We start from the raw sequence: 10,206 nt of genomic DNA, 5'->3' as shown, positions 1-10,206 counted from the left end.
GCAAAGATGCGGATTCCCAGACGGAGGGAGAGGAGAGCCGGCCGTCCATGGACTTGTTCAAGGCCATCTTCGCCAGCTCCTCCGATGAGAAGTCCTCATCCTCTGAGGAGGAGCAGGGTGCCAGTGAGGATGAGCAGGAGCCCGCCGAGGAGCCAGACTCCAAAAGTTCCCGAGAGGCTGGTTCAACGGAAACACCCTCTGTGGCGCCCAGTAAGTCCTACTTCCGACGTTGGGACCTCAAGGCGGAAATGATGATCGGCTACTTCGTTTAGCCCGAAAATGTAAATAAGGATAATCCGCAATCCTACTATTTCCAAAGAAGGTGGGACAGGGTAGGGTGCTTGTTAGTCTCTATCTGGTATAAACCTGTGGCGTGGTTTGACAGTGTTGATTTTTCTATCCTAGTTGAGACGACTTTAAAAAATATTTGTTTTTTTTAACCTGTTGATGATGAGGTCGCGAGGTATAGGGGGCCCTGTCTGCTCTCCTCTCAGAGCGCAGGTGCCTCATGCTGGGGCAGCCGCCGGTGGGCACTGCCCGGCACTCAGGTGCTGGGGTGTCTGCTCTCAGGATGACTGAATCGCAGCTCACGTGCCTGTGAGCTTGGAGCTGGCCTCCACTGTTCCCTCAGCCCCTGGCATGAGCTGGTTATGCAGCGTGAAGAAAACCATGTTATCTGGTGGCAACAGACATTATTGAAAGACTTGGACACATTAATATTTGGTACGTATATGAATTCATACCCCGGTGTTTTGCAGCGGCTGAGCCAGCACCCCAGAAACCTGCACCTTCCTTCCCGATCCAGAAGATGCAGATAGATGAAAGAGCAGAGTTTGGCCCACGGCTGCCTCCTGTCTTCTGCCCCAGTGAGTTGAGAGCTCCTGGCTCCCCTGCTTGCTTTGAAAGCTCCATCGTCTCCCCTGAGACATGACAGTTGTCACCCCACTCATCCAACTTGGGTTTAACCAAATCATATGCACTTGTTTCTGGTTTATTCATTCTCAGCCACGGTTTGGAATCATTGCTTGCACCTCATGTCTAGGTTATGGTCCCATTACAACCCTTGAGACCTGAAACTTTTTAGCTTTCAGAAACTTATAGTAGAGTCCTGAGTATCTCAACTGTCACTTATAGAAATAGAAGTAAAAATCTGGGCCCTCCCTGGTGGCGCAGTGGGTTAAAGTGCAGCACTGTGAAGCTGCCTGCAGCCACTGCACCATGAGTTTGATTCCTGTCCCACGGGGTGACCCGCCCGCTGCTCCCCTCAACAGTGGATTTCAGTCCGTCTGTCTCCTGCCCCCCACTCTGTCTCTGGTGAATCTTCTCACCCCTGCACCTCTGGCTTGTAACCCAGTTCTTATATGCATAAATAAATAAATCTAAAAAAAAAAAAAAGAAAGAAAGAAATAGAAGTAAAAATCTAGGACTTGAATATGGGAAGAAAACTGCAGCAAGAAGGACTCTCTGAAACTTTCCTATACTTTGACTGATTTAGCAAATAAAGTAAAAATTTTATTCTTTGAGGAGTAAATACAGTCCATTCTCTTCCCCAGGATACCTGATCACAGCTTCTGTTCCTATCATCTGAAATTCACACCTCACATTAAAATTCTTAGGCTGCTTTACCATCTCTTTGAACATTGGGTTAACAAACATCTGAGTACATGGCCCCGATATATAAATAGCGTGTCATTTCACCATCTACTTTATAGATGCCTGTAGCGCCCGTGTATAAAAATACTGGTTTGGTGAATTAGCCAACCTTCAAAGAGAAGATGAAAAGTATGAAGTTTTGAGAAATTGCAATAAATGGATTCACACTTGCTCAAGTTTAGATCTTTACCTAAAAGTATATTAGCACTTGAAAGCTAAATTACTGATATTGTTATAATAGCTAACACCTTAATTCAGTCTGTGGGTTATTGAGGGGGAACAGTGTTTCAGAAACTAGCGTTAGGGTATCTATCCCCAGTGGCCTGGGAATTAAGTCTCAGCACTATCACTACTGCGGCCAGGGAGTGCCCCAAATGGTGCAGCAGACCTGGCCTGTCTCCCCGCTGCTCCGTCAGCAGTGGATTTCGTCCATCTGCCTGTTCTGCTCCCCACTCTGTCTCTGCTGAATCCTCTCAGCTCCCCCCCTCGCCCCCGCCACACTTCTGGCCTATACCCCAACTCTTCTACATAAAAATAAATTTTAAAAATCTTAAAAACAAAAAAGCTACCTTTAAAACTAAATTTAAGGAAGTCATATTATGAAGTATTGGACCAAACTATCAGACTAGAAAATCACAGGCACCTATTGACTGATTTTGGAAAATACTCACACTGCTGAAATGCAGTGGAAAAAGTTGCTTTTATGATTCACTCTGCTGCTACTACTGGGACTATTTGTTGGCTTGATTATTTGGCAATTTAAGTGGAGAATTTAGGCACCTACAACTTATTTCATCATATTGTTTTGATGCTCTTTCATTTCCCACATGTAGGACAAGTTCCTGTAAAGTGTGCTTTTGTAAAGGGAGGACTTGATGTGGTAGATTCTAGGCTCGAGGATTCGAGTGCTTGGTCCCATCCAATCCTCTGTGTCCCTAAGAGGGTAGGCATTCTTATCCCATTTATTGCTGGGGAAATAAAGCCTTGGAGGAGTCAAAGTTCTCTGAGCAGGCACAGAGCTGAGGTTCCCACTCTGTTCCTGAGCTTAGCGGAGGGTGTGAAGTTGGATAAGACTTTTGGCATTTTGCTCTTGACTTTATCTACCTCTGATAAGCCTGCCTGGAGAAACTGGTTGACTCACACAGGTCCTACATTGAGGTTCCTGGCAGTTTCTAAATATAGCTGTAATGTGAGGTGCTAATCCTTTTGTTTATCAGCAAGGCTGGGCAGCGGTCCGCCTCAATGTTAAACATTCCATCTGAATCAGATTCTTGTTTTAGTCACTTGACCTTCAAGTGCCCTACACTGTGTTTCAGATGCTCGTCAGAAACCTGAGGTACCTCAAAAGGAGAAACATAAAAAGAACAAAGAAAAGCACAAGACCAAGAAAGAGCACAGGCGAAAGAAAGAGAAGGTGGGTAACTTGTGGGGTGCTGGGATCGGGGTGAGGGGGCTAATGTCCCTACTTCTGTTGTCCAGACAGGCCCCCGGAGTTGCTCCACAGGCCCCCGGAGTTGTGGAGCCAGCTGAGGAGACTATTTTGAGGCTACGTTGGGGCACATGGATCTTTCAATGTCTGCTGTTCTCTGACCTTCTCCCAGTTTCTCCTCTGCTTTTTCAGCAAAGACACCTGACCCTGGGTTATGTTCAGGAGCCTAGCTAGATGGAACACGCAGGTTCAGGGGTGTCAGGGCCACCTCAGGTAAAATGGGGACTGAGTGTCAAGAGGGGGTCCCGCCGTGCCTGCCTGGCCTCCGGGGTCAGTTGTGAGTGTGTCCGCCACACACGAGCTCAGCCCTAATGGGGTTTTCTGTTGTTTTAATGAATCCAGCTGCCACATGCCTGTTACCCTGTCAGTGATTGACTCAAGGAGGAACATGCCATTGGCTTCTACCACCGCTCCCCAATTTCATTTTTTTTTCCCCAGAAAAAGAAACACCGGAAGCACAAACATAAGGGCAAGCAGAAGAACAAGAAGTCAGAGAAGAGCAGTAGTTCTGACAGTTCCCACAGCAGCGACAGTGAGAGTGAGGAAGATGCGCCCCCTGGCCTGTCCCCCCAGGAACTGCTGAGACGGTGAGATAGGGTTGCGTCCCTCAGAGGCACCTTAGCACCTTCATATATTTTGTTTGTCTAGAGTCACATGTCATAAATGATAAATCTGTATGTTTGTGAGATTTTTTTTTAAGTCTTTTTTAAAAAAAATTTATTTATTTATGCCCACAAGAACTGGGGTACAGACCAGAAGTGCAGGGAGGCGAGGGGATTCACCAAACACAGAATGGGGAACAGAGCAGAAAGACTGACGAAACATAATGCTGAGGGGAGCAGCGGGAGGGTCAGGAGAGGTCTGCCGCGCCATGTGGGTCAGCTCCCTGGCTGGGGATCGAACACGTGCTATAGCCTGAGACTTAACTCCAGGCTACCAGGGAGGAGGCCCCCTCTGTGTTAACTAGACTTTTTTTTTTTTTAAGATTTATTGATTTATGCATACAGAACTGGGGTACAGGCCAGAGGTGCAGGGGGTGAGAGGATTCACCAGAGACAGAGTGGGGAGCAGAACAGGCCGACTGACTAAGCACACCACTGAGGGGAGCAGCGGGTGGGTCAGGAGAGGTCTGCAGCTGTGAGTCACTTCCAGGGCGGGGATCCAACTCTCACTGAAGGGGCTGCGGCGAGCTTGCAGTACTTTACCCAGTTGTGCCACCAAGGAGGGCCTCACTAGACTTTTTAAAGTTAATTTTGCATGTTTTAGTAATATGTATATACATTCTCATGGTAAAAAATTCACACCTTACAGATAGATTCGAGAGGTGAGTGACCGATTCCCCAAAGTGCTCCTCTCTGCACAGTGACCTCCGTCAGCTTCCCATGCGGTTTCCAAGGCTTTGCTCAGCTCCGCGCACATGCATGCAGCATGCATACATTTGCTATGCACTTTTCTTATAAGGATTATGTATATTTTAAAAGTTATAGACAATATATTAAACTATGATTTAAATTTAATATAATCACAGATGACATTTAATAATGATTTTATAAACATCCTTATGTAGCTTAAACCTGTCAGGTACACACTTCTAATGAATATACACACATGTTTATACGTAAATCTTAAGTTCCCAGCTCTACACATTTTCTCCATGAATACAAGGAACAGACCAGCACCCCAGGAAGCCCTTCCCTGGTTCCCTCTTTTCTGAGTTATTATCCTGACTCCCGTCCTCAAAGGAGCAATTTTCTTGTTTCTTTTTTTTAAAAGATTTCATTTTATATATTTATGCATATAAGAGCTGGGGTGCAGGCCAGAAATGTGTAAGGGATGAGAGGATTCCCCAAAGACAGAGTGGGGAGCACAGCAGGCAGATTGACTGAAATCCACTGCTGAAGGGAGCAGTGGGGAGACAGAGGAGGTCTGCTGCACCCTGGGGGTCACTCCCTGGCTGGGCATCGAAGTTGTGCTGCAGTGGCTGCTGCCAGCTTGATAGTGCTGAGTGTTCACCCTGCACCACCTTAGAACTTACTTTTTATAAGTAGGTCCCCTACATTCTGTGGGTGAGTGAGTCTCCAAGTGTTTTGGGGATAAGCAAAGAAGCATTGTCAGTTTGCAGATCAAACACTGTTTCCATGTATTTTATGGGTAAAAATGTGAAAATCAGGGCAGGGTCTGATGTTCTTTTTCGTTTTCTTTTCAAGGCTGAAACGTCTCCCACTAAGGAGGTAGTGACCGAATGGGCCGCGGTCCCCACACCAGCCCTTGGCTGTGATGGAAGCGGTTGCCCGCTGTCAGTACATTGTACAGATTGTATTTATGTAAACTCATGCTGTAAAATAACCCTGAAACCTCGACATTTCAAACGCTGCCTTGGAAGGTTGCAGAAAACGATTTCTATTTTTAACTTCAGTTAGTGTCAGGAAAATACTGAGACTGTACAGTTTAATTAAAATGGGATTTTTCTATTTGCTTCTTGATTTATTTCCTGAACCTTTATAAAAGACAAAGTGAGGGCTTTTCTCCGGTTTTGTCATGAAGACAGCTGAGTCCGGATGTGGACAATGACCCTTGTTCAAGGGCCTGGGGCGAGTGGGGGTGGCAGGGGGCAGCGCTTTCCCTCTGCCCTTTCCCTGGGGAGTGCAGCTCCGCCCTCTTCTGGGTGATGGAGGTGGCCCCGGGCTCAGTGGCACCTCAGTGGCCCCGGGATCTGCGGCCTCTGAGAACCATCCTGCAGCTGAGCGCCGAGACAGGTCCTACTGGGAGAAAGGACAAGGGTGGCAGGCGTGCCCGGCCCGCTCTGGGGCGCTTCACGGGCACAGCTGAGACCTTTGCAAAAAGCCAACTGCAGAGGTTTTTCCATTAGCAAAGTGGCACCGAAAGCTCACTAGCGAAAGAACGAAAAAAACCGCTGCCAATTCCACCGGCAGGAGAGGATGACCCTTAGTATTTTGGAAAAATTCCCTCAACGTCTTTTCCAGCCAGGGGCCGCCCCTGCCTGGCAGACACTGTCCTTGCAGTGCGTGGTGGCAAGGTTGCCCCCCTCCTCACACAGTGCACCCCGCTCCTGGGAGCTGCAGCTTAGTGCAGCTGGGCCCATCCTGGACTCCATCAACCATTTCTGGTCGTTGGCATGACGTGGGTTGGCCAGGCGCCCCTACAGAGGCAGAGGAGCCCAGGAGACCCAAGGGGTGCAGGAGTGGGGGTGCTGCAAGGGTGGGGCCGTCTGGTCCACGCTCGGCCTCATTCCTTTTCTGCCTAGAACAAGTTTAAGGAGCGAATGGGGCCACCCTGTGGATCCTTTCGGAAGATAAGGCTTCCAGATGGTCAGGAGCCTGGGTGGGCCCCAAGGGCCGGGGCGGGGTGGGGGAGGGGTGTCTTCGGAGCCGGGCGGCACGCGGGTGCTGGCGGTTCACACCCAGGTCTAAGCGCCCCCTGCAGATGCGGCTCCCAAGATGGCCTCCGAGCTTCCCGACGCCCCCGGCGACGGCGACCAGGGCCTGGACAAGGGTGGCGAGCCCGAGGGTCTCCTGAACGCAGGCTCAGACAAAGCCCTTCAGAAGGGCCCGTCCCAGTGGATGGGCCTGGCTAGGGCCTATGGCGCCTTTAAGTTCTCCCGCTTGAAGGGGTTTCGGAAACCACCGCCGGAACCCTTCTTGGACCCTTTGGCTTTGGACAAGAACGTGGCACTGCAGGAAGAAGGGAGCCTGGAACCTGAGGAGCTCTGGGGCGACCAGGAGCCCCACTCCAAGGTCAGCACCATCGGGGTGGGGTAAAGGGTGGTTCCCAGGGCAGTGGCCCCACAATGCGGGTGGCAGGCCAACCTGCCACAGGACTAGCTGGGACCCCCCGGGCTTCACCAGCGCCCTGTGAAATCCAGGGCTCAGCCTCCCCCGCCCTTTCCAGTGGGCAAAGACTCAGAAGCGTGCAAGGGGGACCAGGGCCCCAGTTGGTGTGAGAAGATGTGGGGTGGCCCAAGCTTCCTGACCCACCGCTGCCATCTCTGGGAACACATCTACCGGCAGAGCCGCCTACCCTGACCCACCCCGAACCTGGTCTCCAGCAAGCTGCCAGAGGTCTGCAGGCGACTCCCCAGTGCATAGCCAGGGGTGTTAAAGTCCCCCCGAAATCCATGCAACAGCTTCCAAAGAAACAGAAAACTTAGAAGAAGAATTAAAAAAAATTAATACTATCACCTTGTGTCCTTAGTGATATTGAAAGATACTGTATTGATAAAACAAAGGCTGGCAGCCATAAAGAGGAAAACTGCACAGAGAGATGTCTTAGGGATCAAAAAGAGGATTTCCAAGCCCAAATCCTCTATGGAGGCTTTTCAATTGGAGCAGAGGCAGGAGAGCGAAGATTCAGAGCTCTCCTCCACATATCCATAGAGGCAGCAAGCCTTGAAAGGTAAACAGGGGGCCCCCTCTGGAGGCACAATGGGTTAAGCACCACACTATGAAGCAATTCACAGCCCTGCAGCACGAGTTCAATCCCCCGCCAGGGAGCGACCCACAGGGCGCAGCCGACCTCTCCTGTCTCCCCACTGCTCCCCTCAGCAGTGTGCTTCAATAGATCTGCCTGTTCTATTCCCCATTGTCTCTGGTGAATCCTTCCCCTCCCCCCAATTATGGCCTGTACCCCAGTTCTTGTATGCATAAATAAATAAATGAATATTTCAAAGAAAGAAAGATAAACAGGGGACACGGCACCCGTGGGGAACACTGTGTCCAGCAGACCCAGGTGGGGGCCCAGCTCTGCGCCAGGACCCCTGTTGGCCAGGACCCCAGCTGCAGGGCGCATGCCCACACCAGAGATTAGGAGACCGGGCACGGGAGAAGGGCCACACAGAGTTTCGCGCAAGTGGGGAGAAGGGACACAGCACAGAGTGATGACTGCTCACTCGGGTCTCAGGCTCCCTCCCAATCTAGAGCAATGAGAGCCCCAGGCGGTAGGGAGAGCCAGACTGGATCCTCCCTGGGTGTTCCTGGAAGAGGATATTTGCACTCTAAGCTCAAAACAACTATCTTATCTCCATACTTGGCCAAAACCAAGACATACTTGCCTCCCTGGTGGCACAAGGGGTTAAATCTCAGCACTGTGAAGCTATCGGACAGTCACTGCAGCATGAGTTCAGTCCTGATCACTAGCCAGGGAGTGACCCACAGGGTGCAGCAGACTTCTCTCCCTGCTCTTCCCCCACAGCAGTGGATTTCACTATTACCCCTGCTCCGGTCCCCCCTCTGTCTCTGGCGAATCCTCTCACCCTCCCCATGCCTCTGGCCTGTATCCCAGTTCTTGCATGCATGCATAAATAAATCTTTATAAATAAATAAAACAAAATAGCAGAGCTCATAAAGAACAAAACTTGGGTGTCCTGTTTTATAATACTTTTGTTTCCTCTTCCAGCTGGAAGCCTGAGGGAATTTTTCTCCAGTAGTCACTGTGGGTCACTGCTGCCAAAGGTGACAGAAATGTGTGGAAGCCCCACCCCTCACCCCATGAATGGGTCCTCCATGAGATTTTAACTCCTACCCTGAACTTCATCAATTTATCGATTACAGTTCTGATTTCTTTTTCCTGGTCCGGGTTTCCATAGAGGTGGTGCTGGCTTATGGACTTCTGTCCTTTCTGTTTGCCTGTCTTCTCAGTCCAATTTGGGAGACAGTGGTTTGCCCTGTGGCCTCACTTCTCTTATTGCAATAAGAAGAATGTTGACTTTACAGTCTTTTTAGTTTTTTGCTTGTTGTGGAGATAGAGTGATGATTTATATGCTCCTTATATTGCCAGGCTGGAATGGAAGTCATTTGCTCCTTTTTATTTACCTAGTAATATTCCATTGTGTGGCCACGACTATTTATTTTTTTTAACGATGTATTTATTTGTGCATACAGAAATAGGGTACAGGCCACAGGTGCAGGGGCAGTGAGAGGATTCACCAGAGACAGAGTAGGGAGCAGACCAGGCAGATTGATGAAGTACACTGCTGAGGGGAGCAGCGGGGAGACAGGAAAGGTCTGCCGCGCCATGTGGCTCCCCTCTGGGGCAGGCTCAAACTCCCATGGCAGCAGCTGAGGCCAGCTTGCAGTGCTGTGCTAGCTGTGCAACCAGGGAGGGCCCAGCCATGACAATTTTATTTGATCTTTAATCAGTGGATGGACTTTTGAGTTGTTTCCTTTATTATTATGAGTCATGCACTGAATTTCCATGTTTTAGTGTTTGTATTGTCCTATGTTTTCATTTCTCTTAGGTATATAAGAGCAAAGTTACTGGATTATATGTTAACACGTGTGTAAATTTTTTAGGAACTGCTGAACTATTTTCCAAAGTGACTGTACCATTTCATATACCTATCAGGTTTCTGACTTCTCCGCATTTTAGCCAACACTTATTATTAAATGATTTTTTATTATACATACTAGTGGGTATGAAATTGTGTCTCAGTATTTCCCTAATAGCTAATGATATTCAGCATATGATTGTGTGCTTTTTGATCTCTTACATGTCTTTGGAGAAATGTCTTGTCCATGCTTGTCCTTTTTTTGTTGAATTTTAAGTATTCTTCATATAATCTATGTCTTATCTGACATATGAAATTGCAAACATTTTTTCCCAGGGGTGGGTCGTTCTTCCATTTTCCTGATGCTGTCCTTCGAAACATAATAGTTTTTGATATTATCAGTTTATCATTTTTGTTGCTGTTTGTGCTTTTAGCGTCATATTTAAGACACTGCTATGAAATGCAGGTTCATGAAGATTTACACCTATGTTTTGCCAAGTCTTGTAGTTTTGCTCCCACATTTAGGTCTTTGATCCAATTTAGTTAATTTTTGTATATGGTGTGAGGGAAGGGTCAAGTGCATTTTTTTCTTACAAGCAAAATCTGCTGAAAAGACCTTTCTCTCCCCTTTAAATTTTCTTGGCGCTCTTGTCAAATATCAGGTGGCCATAAATATGAGGGTTTACTTCTGATCCTTAGTTCTAGCTCATTAATCTATGTGCCTATTTTTTAAAAAGATTTATTTATTTCTGCGTACAGAGCTGGGGTACAGGCCAGAGGT

General features: G+C 48.3%; 1 protein-coding gene across 1 annotated transcript in view; it reads left to right on the top strand.

Annotated features, from left to right (window-relative positions):
* Window positions 1-5,599, top strand: part of GPATCH1 (G patch domain containing 1) — a 33,788-nt gene extending 28,189 nt beyond the window's left edge. The window contains exons 16-20 of the mRNA XM_004693593.2: window positions 1-210; window positions 759-866; window positions 2,970-3,067; window positions 3,581-3,729; window positions 5,350-5,599. Coding sequence (XP_004693650.1) covers window positions 1-210; window positions 759-866; window positions 2,970-3,067; window positions 3,581-3,729; window positions 5,350-5,377 — 593 coding nt within the window. The 3' untranslated portion in view covers window positions 5,378-5,599. The remainder of the gene's footprint in view (window positions 211-758; window positions 867-2,969; window positions 3,068-3,580; window positions 3,730-5,349) is intronic.
* Window positions 5,600-10,206: the final 4,607 nt, after the last annotated feature.

This window comes from Condylura cristata, unplaced genomic scaffold (genome assembly GCF_000260355.1).
Source record: "Condylura cristata isolate star-nosed mole 26May11 unplaced genomic scaffold, ConCri1.0 scaffold00039, whole genome shotgun sequence".
NCBI classification, from domain to species: Eukaryota; Metazoa; Chordata; class Mammalia; order Eulipotyphla; family Talpidae; genus Condylura; species Condylura cristata.
The sequence above is the reverse complement of the archived record's forward strand: the minus strand, read 5'-3'. Positions and strand labels throughout refer to the sequence as shown.